Source organism: Cavia porcellus, unplaced genomic scaffold, assembly GCF_034190915.1.
Source record: "Cavia porcellus strain 051 isolate PalLab524CR breed Dunkin Hartley unplaced genomic scaffold, mCavPor4.1 scaffold_17, whole genome shotgun sequence".
Taxonomy (NCBI): Eukaryota; Metazoa; Chordata; class Mammalia; order Rodentia; family Caviidae; genus Cavia; species Cavia porcellus.
The window spans coordinates 32,407,172-32,431,456 of NW_026947500.1; the positions used below are offsets into that span (position 1 = coordinate 32,407,172).

The 24,285-nt window shown below is 37.2% G+C and overlaps 1 protein-coding gene across 1 annotated transcript in view; it reads left to right on the forward strand.

Moving 5' to 3' along the window:
• Positions 1-24,285, forward strand: part of Caprin1 (cell cycle associated protein 1) — a 41,877-nt gene that overhangs the window by 1,851 nt on the left and 15,741 nt on the right. Inside the window, exons 3-9 of the mRNA XM_063227760.1 lie at positions 14,779-14,841; positions 14,953-15,039; positions 19,231-19,469; positions 19,563-19,645; positions 22,426-22,563; positions 24,022-24,074; positions 24,161-24,247. Coding sequence (XP_063083830.1) covers positions 14,779-14,841; positions 14,953-15,039; positions 19,231-19,469; positions 19,563-19,645; positions 22,426-22,563; positions 24,022-24,074; positions 24,161-24,247 — 750 coding nt within the window. The remainder of the gene's footprint in view (positions 1-14,778; positions 14,842-14,952; positions 15,040-19,230; positions 19,470-19,562; positions 19,646-22,425; positions 22,564-24,021; positions 24,075-24,160; positions 24,248-24,285) is intronic.

The window sequence follows — 24,285 nt, forward strand, 5'->3', positions numbered from 1 at the left end:
TTGTTTTCTGCTTTCAGCGCAGGACAGTGTACAACTCTGTTTAGATAGGGGCGGCTTGTGTGTGGTCAGAAGGGTCTGAGCGAATAATTCAAACCTAGGGTGAAGACCGAGAGAAAGGGAGAAAACAACTGATTCGTATCAGAAGCAGACAATTGACTTATTATGTAGGCTAACGCGTTTTTCCTTAAAAAAGTAAAATGCAACTTTTCTTTGACAACTTCTGATTGCCCACTTCTAGTATAACATTACAGCACCTTGGGTTTTGAAGAAATCATATTAAATATTTGTTTTGCCAGCCCCTGATAGTGTTGTTTCAGATTTTGAGATAGTAACAATTTGGTTAAAATTTGGGCTGTGGGAAATGAATGGGAAAAAATTGGTGATATTTAAGTCTTAATGATTTTAATTATTTACTAAATTTATTTAACATTTTGTAGAATTTTAGAACAAGCATTTAGCCTTCATACCTTTTGTCTCATTTCCTTCAATATTGAAGGTTGGAGATTTTACTTGAATTTCCTGGATTTTATTTGAAGTTGACAGATGCCTCAGTCTTGAGATTTCTGTCCCCCCCCCACTAACCCTTTGTTTGATTTACAAGTGTGCTTTACTAGAAGTAATGGAGTAATAGACATTAACAAACTAATGAAAGTACATAAAGCATAAAATAAGCACATTGAAGTGTGGAATAGAGTAAGCTAGTCTTAAAACCAGTATCTTCTGAGCCTGCACATGTATTGCAATTTTTGCAACTCGAAATTGAGACTTAAGTATCTTAAAATACTCATAGCGTATTAAATAAGTACTGTCAATCTGTGATTGGTTTACTTGTCAGAATTTTGGAATAGGAATCAGCATAACTTTGTGATGTAATATTTTATAGACATATTATAGTGTCTAAAAGACCAGTTTTCTGAAAGTGATCATATAAAAAGTCAGCTGATGGTTAGTAGCCAATTTATGAGGTGACACATTTTGGTGTTCATTTGTATGTGGGGAAAAAAATTTTAGAGAGGTAAGTCCCATGAGAGGACTTGAACTATAAATTTGTCAGTGGTGTATATATATGTATTACTAGCTATACAGCAGTGTCCTTTCTCCTTAAATTAGAGGAGAAAGTAGTGTAATTATTTATTACTACTAAGTTTATAGAGTAGGCTAGTAGATACTTTAAAGTTGTCTTGTAATAATGGAGATTTAACTGAAAAAATAAATAGTATGTTTTTCAGTCTCAGTGTTTTGGGTGCTCATTAGAGAAAAGGCCAACTTACACTTTGGTGAGATTTTTTGATAAGCATATACTGAACCACCTACTTCTTAAATAGTAGGACTGATGTGCCTTTAAAAACTACGTGTTTTACTTTTTGGGAAATTCAAGGCATTTGGATTGTCCTCAAATTTGTGTGTGTGTATGTGTGGAACTGGATTATTAATTGCAGGAGAGAATTTAATAACTGATTCACTTTTCAATAGAAGTGAACATTTCTTTTTTTGTTTTCCTTTTTTTGGTAGAGGGGATCAAACTCACAACCTGGCACCTGCGCTAAATCCCTGGTCCATGAGTGAGCATTCTTGTTTGTTCTTTTTAAGACTGGATTTTGCTATGTAGCCCAGACTGGCCTTGAACTCTAGAGTGTTGGAATTACAGGTGTGCTCCTAAAGGAGCATTTCTAATGCATTTAAATAGGATTTGCTTCACAAATCAGTTTTGAGTTGTTCTTAGTAACCTTTCTGGAGTAAAGATAATCTTCAACTGAATTTCTGTAAAGTGAATTTAGCAATTTATGTGTGAACTGTATTTTATTCTTAACCTGTTAACATTGGAACTTTTTGGAACAAAATACTCTTTTCCACTGGATTCTAAACCCAAGTATGCCAACATAAATTACTAATAGATGTGCAATACCACTTTAAAACATAATTGTAGACTGCATGTGGTCCCTTGGCCCTAATAACAATACTCAGGAGGTTGAGGCATGAGGATACCCTCAAGTTCCAGGCCAACCTGGGCTGCAACAGTGAGTTCAAACCCAGTCTTAGCTGCACAGTGAGACCCTGTCTCAGGAAAACAAAACAGAACCATAGTTGTGTTTCATTTAAAGAACAAAGTTATTGTTCTTTTTTTAATAACTTGAGCCATTAGAGGAAGGCAGCATATCTATTCAGTGAGACTGTGCTTAACATTGATGAAATGTTCCATTGTACAGTGCAATTAGATGAATTGGTGTTTTGAAATTTGGGCTAGTAAAAAGTATATGAATGTTTGGCAAAGAGAAATACAGCTATGAATAATAAAATGTAAAACATTTGCAAATCTTTGCTTAAAGTACAAATAATATTGAAATAAGTGATTTTACTACCTAGCTTTCCTATCAGTTCACTTACGCATGACTTGTGCCTTAGGCTTTGTAAAATGGTGGGTTTTTTTTTGAGATTGACTATGGAGTTTAGGCTGGCCTTGAACTCTCAACAGTCCTGCCTTGGCCTCCCAAGTGCTGGGATTATAGGCATGTGCCACCATGCCCTCAAGATGGTGTTCTGAAATCAACTCAGTTAAAAAAAAAAAGGAAATCTACTCAGTTTTAACTGAGGAGAGCTCACTTGGTACTGTAAGATGTAATCAGTTTTGATGTAGAGGATGTTTTAATAATGACATTTAAAATTGTTATACACTTGGTAAATGTAATAGATTTAGACTCTAGTGACTTCAATAGTGAAAGATTAACCAGTGTTCTATTGCTTAGAAAAACAAAACACCCTGGCAGCTTTGTACTCAATGTGTAACCAAAACCGATAGCCAAAAGTTTTACAGCACTTTCTAAAGACTTGTATATACTTTATCTTTGCACTTAATATTAATCATAAAAGATGCAAATTGTGATTGAAGATAACATTTTTCTAGAGTATTGTACTGTGCCTATACTTAAAACTTTGATGTAGCTGTTATACAGAATTTCTGTGAAGTGCTTTTTAAAAAAATCTATTCAAAGATAGAAAAAGAAGAAAAACTATAACAAAATTGCAAAGCACATCCATGAGGGCAACAATGGTACATACATTGTGTAGTCATCCCCAAATTAATGAGTACTTTAAGCCCAGCCTAAACTTATTTTTTAAATCTTATTTTATAAGTAAAATCTCGTCTTGGGCTAACATCTGAAGTTTTCTTGACATTTGTGATTCTGATGTGTTAGTTTCTCTTTTGGTTTTAAGATCTGTTCCTCTGCAATGCAGAGGGCAAATTTATTTGGTTTTGCATTCACCTGTCTCAGAAGGATATAGTACTTAGTGTCAGGGCAGTAGTACTTTATTTTGCATTCACCTTGCCAGAGGAAAAAAAGTTACAGTGCTTAATTTGTTTCGTGTGTGTGTGTGTGTGTGTGTGTGTGTGTGTGTGTGTGTGTCTGAGAGAGAGAGAGAGAGAGAGAGAGAGAGAGAGAGAGAGAGAGAAAAGACAGACAGACAGACAGACAGACAGAGCTCTGCTGTGTGAATTTTTCTCTATAGGACAGTATTGGTGTTTTTTCTAGTGAGAGTGGAATCTTAAATACCGCAATGAGAAGGGTCTGTTTTTAGGTAGCCAAAGTATTGTACCCTTTGGATATTCTCATTTGATTTTTTTTTTTTTTCCTTTTTGCAATGCTAAGGGATTAAACTCCAGTTTCTTGGTTCTCTTGCAAGCAAGTGCCTTACCACTGAGTGGCACAAAACTCCCAGCTCATTTTGTAGCAGGCATTTGAATGACAAATATGTTTTCTGTGATTTACTGATTAAGGTTACAATTGGCCATAATTTTAAGTTTCACTTAGTTTGTATTTTGGGTTAAGCAAAATTAGTAATGATTCATTTGTTAAATAAGTATATTTTTACTTTGAAAGATTAAACTTTACAGCGGCTTTGTTGTGGCCTTGTTTTTATTACTATGCTGTTAACAGAATCTTAAGATTTTTGTTAGAGCTTAAAACTACCTTAGAATTTTGTGTAACTCATTTTATATAAGAGGAACTGGAAATGCTTAAATAAAGTGAGCCAGGTTCAGATGGGTGATTTCTAAGATCTCTTCTAATGTTTATGAGGGTCTTTTATAATGTTTTCTAGTTTAAGTTCTTAGTGTTTAATTATTTTGTTGATCCATATAAAGCCTTTTATTTCAAATCCTTAATTTTAATTAGTTTCTGTATTTAACAAGGATGTTCATAAAGTTTTCGTTTTTTTGGTTACATTTTTGTTGATTTATCGCTGAACTTTGTAAGTTGTCATGTATTGGGGTCCTGAGAATAGCTATAGGGCAAAGTCCTAGTGTGTCAGGTATTACTGGGACATGTTATAATGAAATTAGCTTTCAAAGTTAAAGTATAACATTTCTCTTTATGCTTAAGTAAGCCCCACTACACATCTGCCAGTCTCTGTTCAGGCTTGGCATGTTGCAAAGCAGAAAAATTTTGGGAAAGCGTTATTGGTGGAAGTAACGTGACAACCTTTTCACCTAAATTCTTGGATTCTAAACTTTTACCACATATCTAGTAATTGGTACTTTTTTCTTGGGATAAATAAATGATAACTATATAGTAGAGAAGACTGAAAGAAGCACTGAGAAACTCAGCCGAAATTGAAAATGTAAATTGTTTGACTTCATTTCATTGATTTCTTCCATTTGCTGTGCTAGTGCACTTACTGGGTAGAATATGAGTGTAAAAACATGAAGCTAGGGATGCAGAGGCAGGAGACTGGCCACAAGTTTTAGACCAGCTTGGGCTCTGTAGCCTAGTTGAGACTGAGTCTCAAACAACAAACTGAACCATGAACTGGGAGCAGACTATGAACTGTGAGACAGATGAATGGACAGACTGACAGACAGACCTACCTACAGACAGACAGACACACACACACACACAGCAGAATTCAAAATTCCTATTTGCTGAGGAAAGGAGAAGGTATGCTTTTTGACTATGCTCAGTCAGTTCTTTCATTTCTTTTAGCTGTTGTCTGTGTGCTTCCTTGGTATTTTAACCGTGTTCTCCGTTCTTAGTCTTACGTGTTTTGTGAATTGGTAGTGAACTTTTTGGGGACAGAAAAGAGTAAGTTACTTAGCTCGCGTGTGCTCAGTAAGCTGATGGCTAGTTTAACAAAACCATTACATAGAAATACTTCTAGCTTCAACAAAACCCTTAAAATGGGTAAAATGCTTTCTGTATAGTTACTGACTTGCAGTGATTTTTTTTTCTTGCAATGATTTTTATTGAAATGGAACTTTTTATAATTTCAGGTGGGGAGAGTTGATGAATAGGCAAGTAGAGCACTCATAAACTCTGGGTAGTGTAAGCAAGATTTGTGTAGAGTCTAAGGAGGGTGAAAAATATTTCTGGAAAACATTGTAAATCATCAGGCATTTCATTGCATTTCCTTCAATGTACACATAAACAATTGAAAACATTTTAATCATTAAAAAACTCAGGCTCCATGTTGATTATAATTTATATACCTTTATGTTGAACTTTGAGGTTTTTTATATATATATACATATATAAATGATGTCAATTATATGGACTTATGCGGAGCTTGATTAAAAAGCAGCTAATTGAAAAGACTTAAATATTTAATTATCTTTTTTAGAGACAGAGTCTCCCTCTGTAGTCAAGGTTGACTTAAAACTCACTGTGTGACCCAGGCTGGCCTGAAACACAGCAGTCCTGCCTCAGCCTCTTGAGTGCTGGGACTACAGATGTGTGGCCCCATACCTGGCCTGAAAAGACATTTTTGATCATTTATGTGTGTTCTCTTTCTCTCCTTTTCTTTTATCCTTGTTCATTCGTTTTATTTTTCTTTCTCCCTTTTATTTTTTTCTTTCTTTCTTCCCTTTATTCTTTGCTGTATTTTTTTGATACTGGGGATCAAACTCATGATCTTGTGCTTGCCAAGCAGGCGATTGTCCTATTGAGTTAAATCCCCAGTCCCTCCCATTTATTCTTTTTTTTTTTTTTTTTGTCTTTTTCATTTTTATCGGTACCGGGGATCGAACTCACGACCGCCTGCTTGCAAGGCAGGTACTTATGCCGCTGAGCTAAACCTCCAGCCCCCCTCCCATTTATTCTTGATTACCTGTTTTCTTTTTCTCCCTCCCCTTTATTCTTGGTCATTTGTTTTCTTTCTGCTTTCTCCCTTCCCTCCTTCACTCCTTTTTTTTTTTTTTCTCTTCCCTTCCTTCCCCTCTTTTTCACTTTTCTTTTTTGACAGGGACTCACTCTGTAGTTCGGGTTGGCCTTAAATTTACTGGGCCAGGCTGACCTTGAACTTGCAGTGATCCTTTTTTCTCAGCCTCCTGAGTGCTGGGATTATAGACGTGTGCCACCTCACCCAGTTTAACTAGTTTTCTGATGAAACTTTTGTTTGCTTTCTTGTTTCCTGTGAATTTTTACCAGGTAATACTTTTCAACTGAATTGGTAGAGGGCGGATGGAAAGCAGATTCCCATTATGAGGGCTGTCCGAACTGATATCTGGTTAGGTGAACAGTGTGGAATATAGGCTTTTGTGATATGAAAAAAAGCCACTGAAGATTTTGGAAAGTTGAGAGGAAATGAAATGTTTTATCTTTTTCTGTCTGCATTGTTCTTCCTGTACGTTCTTACAGTACTTTAGAATTGATTTATTTGACCTAAATACATAAAGTATAAATAGGTGCCATTTTGTATATTTCTTTTTTTGGTCAGGATACCAGGAATTGAACTCAGAGCCTCACACTTAACCAGGCAGGCAATGTGCCACTGAGCTAAATCCCTGGCCCTCTTTCCTCTTTTGTATATTTTAGGCCTCATTTTGTAGACATTCCATCCTGTAAGAACAACAGGTATGTAGTTTCTCAGGATAGTAATTTCTTTGCTTCCTTTTTTCCTTTTTTTTTTTTTGAGACTGTCACTATGTAGTCCAGGCAGCTGGCTGTGAACTCACTTTGTAGACCATGTTGGCTTCAAACTTGCAGTCATCTCTTTTCTTAGCCTGCTAGAATTGCAGGCATGCACTACCACGCCCAGGAGCAGTTAGTTTTCTTAGATATATGTCTTTCCAATTTGTCTTTATGACTATTTACAAAAGTGTAATAGAAGAACCTTTACCTTTTCACAGCTTCTCATCTGTCTTGCTGTTTCTTTTTAAGTGCATAGTTAAAAATGTTTTCTTCAATTATTCCTGTGTGGAAGTTTTTGACAATAAGAATAAAGAGGTGAAGCTTGGGAAGACATCTCTCTTGGATGTCCCTTTTGAGATATTGATTTAAAATGCTGATTTCAGTAGTAACTAGTAGAACTGAAAAACTCTGGGAAGAAAGAAAGATCCACATGTACTATGACTCAGCAGCATAATTTGATTGGAAAAGAGAAAACAGCAATAAGCAGAGGCAGAAGTGAAATGTAGCAATAACTGGAATCCAGAGTGGCCTATTAAAATAATGTCAGTTTACAGTTAGATGGACTGTGTTTGATACTAGTGCCTCTGATAGTCTGCACCAACTGATAGTTTAAATTTGGATGTGTCACATAGGTGGATACTGTCAGCTCTTAAAAGCAACAAAAAAACAGGATTTAAGTGGTTACATTGTACCGAAGGTAACCATTTCTCAGTTATCACATGACTTGATAAAGTTTTTGACCTTTTTTTGGTACCAGGGATGAACTCCTGATCTTGTGCTTGCCAGCCAGTTGCTTATGCTGCTAAGCTAAACCCCTGGCCCACTTTTTGACATCTTGATACTATCACATCTCTGTTGTGTGGTTCTTCTACAAAGGCTTGGTAATTTGGGAGATGGACTTAGTTTTATTTTGCTGATATGGTGCTGTAAGTGAATTTTTAATATCAGAATGATCAGTAATTCTGAAAAGGAATTACTAAATGGAATTTCATATTTCGAGAAGTATTACAAACATTGTTGCAGGATTTCTAATGAAGTTTTTTTTTTTTTTTTTTTTGGAGACAGGGTCTTGCTATGTAGTTCTGATGTATCCCGGGCTGGCCTTGACCTTGCAATGATCCTCCTGTCTCAGCCTCCCCAGTGTTGGAGTTATAGGCACGTGACACCGTGCTTGGCTACATGAATAATCTTTTATGCTAAGAAAATAGCTCCATTCTCCAGAAAAAAAAAAGGTTAATTTTATGTGTTTAACATGAGTAGATGTTATGCAGCCATATTCCAGCTTTGGAAAGAACAAAACTGTGTTCATCTGCAGCGCTTTACTCCTATTTTTGTCAGAACTGTGAGGATAACAAGCAAGTTCTTCTATATTGACATGTCTCATATTACATATAAATTTAAAACCCAAATGGACAGATTTTTCTCATGGGATTTAAGGCATTTGAACAGGAAGTGATGAATGAAGCCACTCAGGATTGTGTAATTTGTCTGTCTCTCTTTTTTTTGAGACATGATCTCCCTTTGTAGCCCAGACGGGCCTCAGTCTCCCAAGTGCTTGGATTATAGTACCACTACACCTGACGCTAATTTGTCTCTTAGTAGTCTGTTCTTTGAGAGATCAATCAAACTGCAATACTAGCACCAGTGCAGTACTATATCCTTTTCCTTACATGCAAAAGCTACTTAGGAATTAGTTTGGGATTATACTTTGATTTTTCAAAAGTAGGAAGTTAGAACACTTGATTACCTTGAGAGGTTTTCTGTTTATAGTGGAAGTTTTCATCTTCATTGAGTTTAATCATAAAATAGTCTAGTAACATGTCCAGTAGAACCTGAAAATAAATTATTCTGAATCAAACATGGATTTTATTTTAGTTCAATGCAAGATTTAATAAATTAGTTTTAAGTGAAGTGTAGTACCCTTCAGTATGCAGTTCATAAAAATGAGTCTTGTATTATGAGGTACCTAACTAGGTTAAATGTGTCTATAAGCTTGTTTGAAAATCAAACCACCATTGAGGTTTTCTGAATTGTTTCAAGCTGAATCCAACTAACCTATTGCCATGGTCCTATGTTATTTTAAGAATTATTTTTATGATCACTAACGTCAATCCTATCTTTATATTTTATAGTCTGTTCTCACATTAGCTCATTCTGCTGTGTGTACTTTCAGTAAAAAAAAATTTTTTTTTTTGAACCAAGGATTGCACTCATGACATCACGCTTACCAGGTAAGCGCTTGAGCTACTGAGTTAAATCCCTGGCCTTCAGTAAAAATCTTAATCTCCTGGATATCTGTTTGAATCTGTTTCATGGGTTCCATTTCTTTCCTATTGTTGAGATTCACGGTTTGTACTATTTTTCTAAGCTCTATCTGTATGTTTGTACTATTTTTCTAAGCTCTATCTGTATGTGCTCTAGAGTCACTAAAGGTGTCTTTTATTATGGTTGCCATCTCTATAGTCACCTGAGAAGTTATTTCTGATTTGATTTTTTTCCCTAGAGCATCATTTGTTGCTTTTCTTAGTTGTTACCAATTCAGAGAATCCAGGTAGGTGGCTTTCAGATTGTTCTACTCATTACCCTCTGAGTTTGCCTTTGGTTAGCTGGATGTCTGGTGTTGCATCTTGTTTAAATGTTTTACCATCTTTCTTTTTTTTTTTTAAGTTTAATTCTTGGGGTTGATGATTATAAATTGCTTATGGCAAGTAGCTTTATTGCTAGTGTTTAGAACCTTTAGGAAATGACCATATCTTAAAAATGTCTTTCAGATGTAACTGGCTTTTGGATTATTAGTTGTTGCAAGATCTTGTCTGTTCAGTTTATTGGGGATGAGAAGTTGCTGCCTACTTGGCCCAGTCCCTGGTTCTTTGGCACTGGTGTATAGTATTGTTTGTGACTCTTAGGCTAGCTCTGTCTTGGCAAGCCAGGAAGAACAACTGATTAGAATAATTATGTACAGCTAAAAGTAGTACAGTTAGCAATAACAATAGCATTAAACAGCCTAAAAAATGACAAACTGTAATAACTATTGATTTGCTATTTTTATCTGTATGGACCATATCTGTGGATATATAACAAAATCTGAAACCAGAAAATTATATATAGTATATATGCCCTCAATATGGCTATTTTATCTTTAGGGGAAAAAATTTAAAAGGAGTGAGGGTGAAAACAGAAACAGACAAAGAAGAGATTAGAAGCAAGGCTGGAAGACAAAGGAAGATCATGTGCACTTTGGGAAACTGGTGAAGAAAATAGGAAGGAAAGAAAGAAGAAATGGAAACAACTGAATAGAACAAGAACAACAAAACAAAAGTGTTCACACTTATAGGAAAACAAGAACAAACAAGAAAAATTTAAAAAAGCAAATAAAAGAATGTTCACTTAAGGATATGTCTCTGCTGTCACTGGTAGATAGAAGGGGCAGACCAAGCTCAGATCCATTCACCTGGCAACACTTCCCATGCCTTCTGCTGGCTTCCACTCTGGCTCCCTGCAGATGTGAACATGGCTCCATGACCTCCTGATGACTTGAACTTGGCAGCTGCTCCCTGACCAATGAAGCCAACCCCTAGCTGCTCTGAGTTCCAAGCTCAATTGACCCTTCTCCTAGAGTTTTTACCCACCAGTCAACCTTTCCTGGGGTAGATCTGAACCAGAAAAATTGAGCAGCCACTATAGTCAAGTGTGTCCACTGCTTTGCAGTACTGGTGGATTTTTCCATGAAGCCCCCTAGGATCACCAGTATGTGCCTGTAGGTTTGAGCTGCTCCTCACATGCAGTGAGTCTGGGCTCAAGGAGAAAGCACTGCCTTGCGACCACCTTCTTTGTCATCGACCCCCTTCTTTATCAAAGTAACCAGTCAATTCTTACTTCAGATCCTTGCTGGGACACTTCCCTCTTTGTCTTCCACACAGTGCTGTTTTCTAGCATCTGGACACCAAGTCTCAGAGAGGCTCTTACTCTGCTGCTCACCACTGCCATCTTCCTAGAAGTCTATATGACCTATTTCCAAACTAGGGCTTCCATGTGATGGTTTATGAAATCACAAAGTATCATATGTTTAATTTGAATAGTTTTATTTCCAAATTCTGGAGTTGGGAGTTACAGTGTAATTGACAAAGATGAGTTTTTTCCAAACTTAGGCAAGCACAGAATTACATAGAGTTGATAAAACAGACCATTCACTCCCATTCCCAGTTTCTAACTTAGGTGTGGGGTTATACCTGAGCCTTTGCATTCCTTAACATTTTCTTAGCAGATGCTGATGTTGTTGGTTTGGAGAGTCATTGGCTTAGACCATCATAGACTTCATTATACAGATCTGATTATATACAATAGTAAATGTCTGTTCCAGCTCAGATTCCATGGTGATAAAATCTTACAAATCTCTGCAGCTAAAAGATTGTGCATTATACTGGTAAAGAACAGTTTCATTAATGGAGAACAGTTTTTATTGTTAATCTGCAGTTTTATTACAGTATTTTTTCGAATATTTGGGACTTCTGGCTCAGGATCCTGCTTATCTGAAGCTTAAGCAAGGGAAGGGGGGATAGTTGTTTACAGTCATAGGAAAAGCTGTAATGTTGAAACTTTATTGTGATTAGAAAAATGTTTTATGAGAGACTTGTTTCCATTTATCTGATTAATTACACAATTGATTGAATAATTTAGCTCACAGTTTTGAGGACTACACTTGGCCAAGGAACTATGGGCCTCTTACAGATTTGAGAATTTTAAGTTCCACCCCAATAAACTTACTTTTTTGTGATAGCAACAGTCCTTTTCCCTTTAAAATTCTTGGCTTTGGAATTACTGTGGATTGGAATCTAGAAACATGTTAATAATTTAAAGCCAAAGTCAACAGGTATATGAGTTTAATAAAATGTATAGATTGTATTTTCGCAGAGCAAGATTTCTTTTTACATACTTTTTATCGACAAAATGTTCCATGAAGTTGTATATGTACTAAGAAGCCTGAGTTTTTCATAGGAACTGATTTCTCCCGTTGATTTGATTGCTCTTTTTAAACTTTGTTTCATCATTACTTAATCCAAAACTTAAGGCCTTGAAGCTCCCTGTATCTTTTTTTTTTTTTGTACTGGAGATCGAACTCAAGATCTTGTGCTTATCAGGCAAGCACTTGAGCCACTGAGCTAAATCCATGGCCCAATATCCCTGCTTTGTTGTTTATGCAGTTCTCAGATTCAGCTGTGTAGCTGTCTGGCCTAAAACTTGTGATGCTCCTACCCCAGCCTCCAAAGTGCTGTGTGTTTACCATTGGTAGCCACCCTTATTTTGCTCCCAAAGGCTGCCTTTCAAGGGATTCAGACAGAGCACAGAGTAGGATTGATGTCTGTTCCATGATGCCTTGAAAAAGACTTGCTTACACACATGTCCAAAGCGTGGGGTAGGATGACCAGGATTGATCAGAACACTTAAATGAGGCCTGGGAAGTGTTGACAGCCTTGAGGTTACTGGATTTCTTGTATATTGGCTCAGGACTCCAAACACAAAAGTTAGTGACCAGCAAACAAGGTAGAGACCCATTGCTTTTTAATGCTTTGTCTTGGGAAGTCATACAGCATCTCTCAGTACCAGAATCTGCTGGGTGAACCTCACTTGGGTACAATGGCAGGGCAGTTGTAATAGTGCTGAATGGGGAGTGCTGAGGTCACCTTGTAGAATAACATGTCAGGTGATAGATGTAGTAGCTGTCTTTGGAAAATGTAATCTGCCATAACTCTCATTCTGCTGAATATTAAATGTATTATTGTGTAGAAAATTGGAACTTTCCTACTATTGGATAGCTTGTCCTATTTTGAATCACCAACTCTTGTCAATTTTAACGTCTCTCATATGGATAGAATTATAATTGTTTTTGTTAAACAAAGGTGTTCACTGCAGAGTCCAAAGCAAAAGAGAAACAGTTCAACCATTTATTATTAATACTTTGTGGGTGCCATCCTTCCCTTTTAAAAATTTTCTCATATTTCATATACATTCAAGCTTTTCTTGTTTTTTTTTGAGGCAGTTTAGGCTGGCATTGAACTCACTGTGTAACCTAGGCTGCCTTTGAACTCTCAGCAGTCCTCCTTCCTAAGTCTGTCTAGTCTGGAATTACAGGTATGTGCCACCATGCCTGGCCATACAAGCATTTTTAGGAATTTGATTTGGCATGTAGATTGATTAGGTTGGCAAACTACTCTCTGTAAGAGGGATAAACTCACTATGTAATTTTTCAGTTTAACAGTAGTTTCCTTAAGAGAAAGATAATACATGGTAGATAATACAGATAAAAGCTAGTAACTATTCTCCCTTAGTGAACCTAATTCAGAATTTTTATGTATTAGCACTGAGTTTTAGGTATTGTGGAACTTCTTTTTTTTTTTAAGAACTTATTTCTCAATCAGTATACTTAAATTTTATATTTCCTTATATGAAGCCTTATATGTTGTGTGACATAGTTCATCTAAGAATAAAACTGAATGTTTTCATTAGTCTTTAATAGTTTAGTGATTATCTTGATTTTTAATTGTGATAGACTTTTTAGTAGGGTACAGTGATTATTACACAGTTGACTTTGGTTTCTGTGCAAGGAAAATGGATTATTTGAGTTATGAAGGAACTTAGCACATGGGAGAATGAGGCAGTAGAATCGCCATAAACTTGAGGCCAACCTGAGCTACTTACTTAGTGAGTTCAAGACCAGCCTGAACTACATAGCATGATCCTGTCTCAAAAAACAAAACAAAACAAAAAATTCCCTCTGATACTTCACTACCATTGCTTTTAACCTAGTGTTTGAGGTTCTCGATGTCCTTTAAATCAGAACTGTACTTTTGACGTGGCTTGTTAATATTAAAGAAGTTAATATGTTTATAATCATGATTACTTTTAAGTACTTTCCTCTTAATTTAGATTTCTGTTTTTCTTATCCTCTGACCTGTACCACAGCAACTAAACTTTTGGTTCTTTTTTTTTTTTTTGAAACAGGATCTCATTTTATAATTCAGGCTGGCCTCAAACTCTTGCCTCATCCTTTTCAGTGCTAGGGATTTATAGGTGGATGCCACCATGCCCAGTGAATTTTTCATTCTTGGTTTGCTTGAATATTTTTTTTTGGCGGGGGCAGAGGGTCTTATTGAACAGTAGCCTGGGATACCATTGAGGTTTTCATCCTAGAAATAAAAGATCTTACGGAGAGTAGTTTTCTGCTCCTTTCCCTTGTCACTAACAAAGCAAAGCTGTTGACTAGTGTACAGCCCATAAGTAAAATGTTAGCTTCTAAGTCTTTTGTGTTCAAGATAAATGGATGATGCACATCAAACAATATCAAACAGTATGCCAATGGGTTTATTATTCAGGAAAATGTACTTTTAAAAAATGTTTGGTTTTTTTGAGACAAGGTCTCATTTGGTAATCCCCAGCTGGCCGTGAGTTCACTAGGTATGTATCCCAGGCTGCTTCATGAGTGCTGGGATTACAAAGGTGCATTGCTGCATCTGGATCTTTTAGAAAATATGAGTTTTTTTTAGTACCTATTTGCATGATGACTGCAGGAAGTGAGAGAGGAAAAGAGGCACAGAAATTTTAAGTGTGAATGTCTGATATGCTCATTTTGACACAAGTAGAATTATAGTCAAATTGTGGTCCTTATCCATGTGAGTAGGAACCATATTCTGGGCCCAGCTGATACATACTCTTTTTGGGTACTTACCTAGTTATGTTAAACATGCTACTTAAGCTATAATGTTTGTAAAGTACTCTACTTAAGTCACAATTTGAGACAAACTTAGGAGAGTGTGTTAACATGATTAGGCTGATACATATCTGTACTATGGAATGTAATTATTTTTTTCTTTTAATACAGGGCAAACTCGATGATTACCAGGAGCGAATGAACAAAGGGGAGAGGCTTAATCAAGACCAACTGGTAATGATGTTACATTTTATTAGAGATTTTTTTTTTGTTTTTTTAATAAGAAAATTAATTTTGTGGGTCTCCATATTTCTAGTAAAATAGAATTCTGTTTTTGTATTTTAGGATGCTGTATCTAAGTACCAGGAAGTCACAAATAATTTGGAATTTGCAAAAGAATTACAGAGGAGTTTCATGGCATTAAGTCAAGATGTAAGTAAAAGATGTTACATTTCTTTGTGAAATACTGAAATTAGGGAAACTTTATTTCGTTGGGTTTCAGTCTTTGTTTCTATTGATGAACTAACTCTGCAAGATGAGAAGATAGGACCCAATTAAATCTAACCTGCCTTCCGATTCTGCATAGTTCAGTGCAACACCTGAAAGATGTCTTTTAGAAGGACTGAGTTTGAGATAGGACAGACATGTAGTAGCTATTCTTTGGTGTCAGAAGTCAGCTCTGCAAAATTACATTCACTCTTCATATGTTCTTTGATGTCTAATGACTATCTTACAATTTCAAGAAATAAAGAGCCTTGTTTAGTTTATTTTTAAATATAGTTATTTTGGGGCCAGGGATTTAGCCCAGTGGCATAAGCGCCTGCCTGGCAAGCGCAAGGTCGTGAGTTCAATCCCCAGTACCAAAAAACAAACAAACAAACACCAAACAAACCACCCCCCCCTTAAATTTTGTTATTTTTGTTTTTTGAGCGGCCCTACCATGTAGCTTGGGCTGGCTTTAAACTCACTTGTAGCCCAGGCCTTCCAAATTTTAAGAGCTCTTTCTGCCTCAGCCTCTCAAGTGCTGGGATTATAAGCACGTGCCACTACTCCTTGCTAGAGCCTTGTTTGTGTAGTTAATAGTCACTCCTTGCCGGGAATCTTTAAGGGTCTGGCACTGTTCTTATATCAACTCTAGATCCAATAGGATGGTGGGTTTTCCCTAAATATCTTATGGTGTAACAAAAGTCTTTGCTAATCAGACAAAAATTAAGTACAAGCAAGGTTGAAAAATTCTTTGAGACCAGAAAGTGAAACTTTCTCAGTGATTATTAGTTTTTTTGTTTTGCTTTGTTTTGAAGAGCTAGTAACATTGAGATTCAAAGTTGCCACTGATTTGGTAAAATGGGAATGACAGTTCAAAGGGTGACACAAGGCAATATAGAAATTAAAAGATCTGATTCAGGAACCAGACTGCTTGGGTTGAATCTTAAGTTGACCATTTTTTGTTTTGTGTTTGTATTTTGAAGACAGGGTCTCAGTATAGAGTTCAAGCTGGCCTTTGTAGCTCAGGCTGACCTTGAACTCATAGTGATCCTCCTGCCTCAGCCTCCTGAGTTCTGGGATTACAGGAGTGTGCTCATCTTGCCCAGCCAGTCTACTGATCACTTAATAATTGTATGGCCATGGATGATTTAATTTCTCTGTTATATTAAGGTTTTCCAGAGAAACAGGAAGTAGATTGAAAGAGGGAGAGAGAGACCATTATATGTGGTTAGTTTTCTAACATGGTGATGAGTATAGCACCTACCCCTTAAGCTAATACTTACAAGAATATTTGGTATATTACCAACATATTTCAGGGTACTTACTGTGACCATGATTTGTTACATCTAAATAAAGATGGAAAATTTGATGATTTGCCTGAAAGTAGAAATGGTAGTTTAATTTATACCCAGTGTCTTCGTATGATTTATGCTGCCATAACAATGCTAGAGCCTGGCTGGCTGTGGTGGCACATGCTTGTAATCCAAGCACTTGAGAGGCTGAGGCAGAAGATCATTGAGTTGAAGGTCAGCCTAAACTACAGAGTGAAACCTTGTCTCAAAAAGACCAAAAAATCAAGACAGTGCTGAAAACTGGATAAATTTTTTTTCTTTTTTTTTTTTTGTATCAATGATTGAACTCATTATGTTGTATTTGCAAGCAGGCACTTTGCTGCTGAGCTATGTCCCTGGTGAAAACTGGATAATGTTATGAAAAACAGAAACTTACTTGACAGTTTTAAGAGGCCAGAAAGCCCATGGCCAAAGCCATAGCGTCTGGTGGGGTCTTCTAACTGCACTCTCACGTGGTGGGAATATGGAGAGGAAGAGCACTGTTCTTACTAGAATATTTACCCCTGCCTGGGGGGAACCCCCTTGACCTGGTGGCCTCCTAGAAGGCCCTGCCTCCCTCCCAACGCTGCTGCACTGAGAGGATAGAATTCCCACTATGTGAACATGGGCAATACATAGTGTAGTACTGAGTTAGGATTTGTTTTTGGCTGAGGCCAGAGCTTGTTGAGTCATTCCCAGATTCATTCATTTCTTCACCCATGCATTCATCCTTTTTAAAAACCTAGTTCAAACTTAGTAAAAGGAGAGTTGCAGTACAGTTTAATACAGTATCTATTTCTGAGGCTACTAACACTGTAAATTGAAACATTTGTATCCTTCTTTGTATTTTCAGAAACTTCTATGTGAGCTTTATTTTGATTGACTGTACTTCCATGGAACGCTGACCTTTTGATCCTACTACACATTTTTGGTTAAGTGTCAGGAGCTGCTTGTGCCTACCGACAACCTGCCTTTTCTTCTCATTCATACCTTCCCTACTTGAACTATTATTTCATCAAAGGGAACTTGCTATTTGTTTCTTTTTTGCTTTCTTCACTTCTTCTCACATTTCTATATCCTTCTTTCTGCCTCTAGCTACTAATGGAAGGCTTCCCTACCCTTAAGCCTCCTATCCCAAGACTGGAAAGCTCATCTTTTTGTTTGTCCTTGAGACAGGATCTGGAGATATATATATATTACAGGCTGGACTTAAACTCATACATCCCAGGCTGGCCTCAGATTTGCAGTGATCCTCCTGCCTCAGCCTCCCAAGTCATCTTTGTGTGTGTGTGCGTGTGTTTCTTTTTGAGACAGGATCTCACGATGCAGTTTAGTTTGGCCTTGAGGTCACTTTGTAATCTAGGTTGGTATCAAACGAACAGCAAATCTCCTGCCCTAGCCTCCCTGGTGCTGAGATTACAGGCATGTACCACCATGCCTGACTGTCATGTTTTAATAAATGTTTACCTGTCACTTTTTTGACATCCTAATTTAGAGAGCTACTTCCTATTTGTGTGAAGACTATTTATCCACTTTTCTTTATTGCTAAGAGAACATTTCCACTGCCATTATAATTTGTCTTATTACTGTACCTTTTTTTCATTCCTCTCAGGTGCCCTCCATTTCTTGTCATTTGTCCTAGTTTGATTTTGTTTGTCTGAGTTCATCCCAGTGAGGCTGGGGAGAGGGGAACCTTAGGAAGGAAAAGGCAGCCGAGGCTCTTGGGAGGACTGACCCTTCTCTGCCCTATGCTGGATGAATTTGGCTGATGCTCTCTCAGCCTCTTCCGGGAAGAAAAAGGAGTAGTGTGGAAAATCTGTTCATGTTTAGCTTCATCTTTCACTGCCACTGTTTGTCTGCCAGCTTTCTTGTTCCCGAAGGCAGATGCGTTTTAGCCTCTGTTCAGTTGAGATGCCTCTCTGGTACAAGCAGTAGATTGTTTGGGGTTGGGACAGTGGTGGCTGTTGGCTGCTTTTTGTGAGTTTTCAGAAGATACTTAAAAATTTGGATTAGTTTTCTATAAAGGAGAAGATAATGTGTTGTTTTTTTTTTTAATTGGTACTGGGGATCGAACTCATGACCAAGTGCTTACAAGGCAGGCGCTTATGCCACTGAGCTAAATCCCTAATCCCGGTAAAGTTTGTATTATTGCTGTGGTTGGGATTCTTTTTCAATTGGCTCAGTACTTTAATTATAATTTTCCTACTAATGTACAATTTGAAACCTGAATATACATAAACATATGTATATCTAAGACTAGAGGATAATGAGTGCCTATCAGTAGCTTCTCTAGTCAGTGTCTCATGGGCAGTTTTTTTTTAGGGGGTGTCTTTCTTTTTTTTTTTTTTTTGAGACAAGGTCTTGCTCTGCAGTTCAGGCTGTCCTTGAGTTCACTTTGTAGCTCAGGCTGGTCTAAATTCTAAGTTTATTTGTTTATAGATAATTTTCAGTAACTTTTTACACATTCTGGAGAATACATGACTTGGATTTCTAACCGTGAAACTATACTTTTCTGTTGGGAATCATCCTTTGTGTGTTGGGATCACATCTCATTCATTGCATGAGATATGTCTTATTTGCACTGGGCCTGAAGTAGATGGAACTTACGTGAATTGTTAACATCTGCCAGTTTCCCCTTGTACATAAAGGGAAATCAGTTTTAGCCACTGTTTTAAAAATACGTTGGAATACTTCCTAGTACCACCAGTGGGTTTTTTGGGATCAAGAAGGCAATTAGGTTTTGATGTTTCCTTGTCAGTTAGTACAAGTTAGAACTTTGATGTCATCTGTTTACATTCTTTTACAGATCCAAAAAACAATAAAGAAGACAGCACGTCGGGAACAGCTGATGAGAGAAGAAGCTGAACAGAAACGTTTAAAAACTGTACTTGAGCTACAGTATGTTTTGGACAAATTAGGAGATGATGAAGTACGAACTGATTTGAAACAAGGCTTAAATGGAGTACCAATCCTGTCTGAAGAGGAGCTGTCGTTATTGGACGAGTTCTATAAGTTAGTAGACCCTGTACGGGACATGAGCTTAAGGTATGAGGTATTTGGTAATAGAGACTTGTAAATACTGCCTTATGTGGACAGGTGACATTTAATGAATAAACTACTCAATGATTTTATTGTAAGGTTGAATGAGCAGTATGAACATGCCTCCATTCACCTGTGGGACTTGCTGGAAGGGAAGGAAAAATCTGTATGTGGGACAACCTGTGAGTATTACAGTTAACTTTGATTTTGTAAGTAAAAATCTTTAAAGATTAATTTTCTAATAGTACATTATTATGTGCAAGAAATTTAGAAGTGTTTAATGTGCATCCACTACTTTTCTTCATCTGCTATTTTTGTCTGTTTTTATGTATATGTTGTATGCTTGGTCTGTATGTATATATGTGTTAATAGCAAATAACCAACTATCTGTGAAGACAGAATCTTAATTTTTTGTTTATTTGTCTTAGAGTCAGGTTTGCTGGGTAGTTCAGGCTATTCTTGAGCTCATTTTGTAGCCCAGGATGGCCTTGAACTCACAGTAACCTTCCTGCCTCAGCCTCCCAATTTGGGAATTACAAGCCACACCCAGCCAAAAGAGTCCTAGTTTAATATGGTTTGTGTTTTCTTTGTGGAGGAAAACTCAGCATTTTATTACTGTGGCAAAAGATCTGAGACACAAGGAGAAAAGTTTATTTTGGCTTATATTTTTGGAGGATTTAGGACTCTGGTTTTGGGCTTGTAGAGGAGCAGATCATAATGAGGCAGAGTTGCTCAAGTTTATGTAACCTACCTGGAAGCAAAGAGAAAGATGGAAAGGCTCCAATCTCCCCTTCAAGTGTACTTCCTTCCTCCAGGGTCCACCGTCTCCTGCTTGTGCTACAGGCAGGCACCTGCCCATGTAGGGGTGGGAGTGGGAGCAGGCCCAAACCATAGCAGCAGAATAGAACCCAAGGTCTATGTATGCCAGGCAAGCACTGCAGCACTGACCTCCGTCCACCGCCTCTTCTAGTGGTTTTGTACCTAATTCGGCTGTGCTTAAAGTAGACTGATTAATGTAGGGTTGATTTTGCATATTTTTTGTTATTAGATGGGATTGGCTTTTCCTTTGTGAAAGACATTGTAGCTCGTATTTCCTTTTTGCGACCATTGTCTTAACCTTCCTTTAGTAGTTCTTGTTGTTTAGGAGCTCTTTCTTTGTTTTTTACACGTTCTAAGACCTAGAGTTCCAAGTGTAGTTGGCATGTGTGAACGCCTTAACCTCAAATATGAAACAGTTGATTTTTTTTTTTATAGTTAGGGAATAGGTTCTTTTTTTTTTTTTGGACTGGGAATTGAACTTGACTTGTGCTTGCCAGGCAGGTACTTAGGCTATGAGCTATATCCCGGCCCCAAGGGGGAATAGATTCTCATCTTTGCTATTCTAAGATTGAATTTTAGAAGGGGGATTTTGAACATACTCGGTAAATGTTTTTGTAATTATGCCTTAGCTTTAGCTGTTGGTGAAAAACAAACTGGAATTTGTGGTTTAATCAGTAAAAATTTCTATTTAAAGGAAAAAGTGTATCATATGAAGTTAATTTGTCTTTTATAAGGCTTTTTTTTTTTTTTTTTTTTTTTGAGAACAGGATCTCATTGTAAATTCGGGCTGTCCTTAGAACACACACTGTGTAATCTAGGCTGCTCTCAAATTTGGTGACACTCTTCCCTCTGGTAGTATTGAAATTGCAGGTGTGCCCTGCCACACTGTGGCTTTGTCTTTTTGTCTAATGAAGTTGCTTACTTGAATCCATTTCTTTTCTACTTTTAAAATATTTAAAAGAGCTGGGCATGGTGGGAAGTGTCTGTAATCCCAGCACTGTGGGAGGCTGAGGCATGATGACTGCAAGTGTAAAGCCAGCCTAGGCAATTGAGTGACTCAGGGAAACCTTGTGTCAAAAAAAAAAAAAAAAAAAAAAAAAACCCAAAACAAAAAAATCATTGGGGCTGGGGATTTAGCTCAGCGGCATAAGCACCTGCCTTCCAAGCAGGTGGTTGTGAGTTCGATCCCTGGTACCAATAAAAAGGCAAAAGACAAAACAAAACAAAACATTATAAGGCTGGGAATGGAGCTTAGCAAGAAGGCCAAGAAGGCCCTGGCTTTAATTTCCAGTAACGCAAACCAAACCCCAACTTTGAAAGAGGCTTAATGTCACTGTGTTTATCTAATCTCAAGGCTATTCATGGTATGGCCTTAACCAGTTTTTCCTAGCCTCGTCTTTCCCTATCTTTTTTCCTCTGCTTGTGTTTGGTACCTTTCTTGGTGCACTTCCCTCTCCTTTGAAATCTTTCCCCGCTGCAGTCTCAGTCCTGCCTCATTCCAGCCCATTGTGTGCTGTGGTACCATTTTTAAGCCCCCCCCCCCCTTTTGGTACTGGAAATCAACTCTTTAGACATTGGACCATACGGTGCCATTTTTGTATTTGACGCTTTCTATGTTAGACTAAGCTTAATGAAGGGGAGGTGTCTTTGCTTTTATTATTTATATCCTTAGTACCTAGCATATTGCCTAATGTATAGCAGATTTAAATAAGTGCTTAATTAATGAATAAATGCTGTCAGTTTGCTATTACTTAAAAGCAAACTTTTGGGTGGGAGATGTAGTATGTGCCTGTAATTCCAGCACTCAGGAGTCTGAGGCAGGAGGATTGCCTCAAGTTTGAGATCAACCTGAGCTCTACATGCTACATTCAAGGTCAGTGTAAACTACACAGCAAGACCTTGTCTCAACAAAGCAACAACAATCAAAAAAACCTAACTCCCAAGTTTTGATACAAATGAATTTTTGATCCCTTTTACTCTAACACATTTCTGTTGGTGAAATTTAATCTTTTTATATGTATAGATGTTTTAGTACAGTTGATTAGGTGGTTTTTTCTTACCATTGTATTTTGAAGAATACTGAACTTTTTTTAAGCCTAATATTGTCACGTAGTCTAATATTCTGATTTACGTTCATCTCTAGATAAGGCTCTAAAGGAAATCGTTGAGCGTGTTTTTCAGTCAAACTACTTTGACAGTACCCACAACCACCAGAATGGGCTGTGTGAGGAAGAGGAGGCAGCCTCGGCACCTGCAGCAGAAGACCAGGTTGCTGAAGCTGGTGAGTATCCAGTGGGAAGGTGCCTCCCCTTCCTTTGCTGTGAGTTCATTACCTGGTTATTCTGTACATTGGTTTTAAGAAACTAACTGACAAAGAGTGAAAAGTTATCATGCTTAGTCATTTGTCTTACAGTTTGGAGCCTGGTTATAAACAGATAGTTCGCTTGCCTACAATATTGCCTACACAAGAGTATGGGTCAGGGCCAGTTGTTAAAAAGATTTTAAAATAGGTTTTTGTCTGATATCCCCATGTTCTTTATCATGCTATCATGTAAAGTGCCTATGGGTTTTTATTTTTTATCATAGGGATAGTATAACCTGATACATTTTTTGTTTTATTGAGACAGGGAGTTCAGGCTGGCCTTAATCACTGTATGGCCTTGAACTGTCAGTGACTCTCCTGCCTCAGCTTCCCACATATTGGTATTATTACCAGGTCTGCATCACCACACCCCACATAATCTGATGGTCTTGAGTTACAAATTCTTCAGGGGCAAGAGGTTTTTTCTAACTGAATTTAACACATAATGTAATGCTAATTACGTATCTAGAACATGACTGTCACTAGTTTTATAGTGAGTTGAGTAAAAATCTGAGCATAATTGGACAAATTAATGGAGGCTAAATATTTTATGGTTTAAAGTCATAGAATTAGACTACCCAAATGCAAATCTTGGCTTCACTTAACTGCTGTATAGCTTTGTGCTGGTTTTTACAGTTGTCTGGTTCTAAGGTTTCTCTCTTCAGAAAGCAGTAGTGAGGTACATGTGTAGTGCCTGGCACAATATGAGCACCTTGCAGGTGTTAGTTAGCTGTTAAGTGGAAGGCAGAAGGGGAGATTGCGCTTCGGGGGAGTTTGGTGGAATTTATAGTAGTAGATCAGCAATGTAAGACAATACTTTTTGTCTCACACTTAAAATTGAACTTGGGGCTTTTGTATTGAGCTGTATCGCCAGCTTTTTTTTTTTCTTTAAATTTTTTTTTGGTTTTTAATCTTGCTGGTATATTTTAGGTGTATGTGTGTGTGTGTGTGTGTGTATAATTTTTATCATAGGGAATTTGTACCTGTACATGATATATCTTGCTTCTTTTTATTCCTATTCGCTCTTCTCCGTTCAGCCCCTTTTTTCTTATTTACAAAAACTTTGCTTCCATTTTTTCCTGTTTTTTCTTGTTCCTTTTTTCCTATCCATATGGACCACTTCTGGCTTCCTTGTTCCCTTTCCCATTTGAACATTTTCTTCCTATTTCTAAATATCTGTTATACATTTTGTCCTTATTTATATTTTGGGTTTTTAAGCCTTACTCTTTTTTTTTTTCTTTTGAGATAGTAACCCTCTATAGACTTGGACAAATGTATTATGACAGCTTTCTACCATTACAGTGTCATACAGACTACCTTCACTGACCTAAATCTTTGGCTTTTCATCTTTTTCCTCATCATTTTTTAACCTGTCAGAACCTGAACCAGCAGAAGAATACACTGAGCAGAGTGAAGTTGAATCAACAGAGGTAGGATTTTTTTTTTTTAATCATAATGCTAGCTGTATTTTTCTGCCTTTCAAATAGATGTCTCAAACATTCTCTTTGCTTTGCAGTATGTAAATAGACAATTTATGGCAGAAACACAGTTCAGCAGTGGTGAAAAGGAGCAGGTAGATGAGTGGACAGTTGAAACAGTGGAGGTGAGAGTTTACATTCCTAATTGTTTTGGCTTTAATTA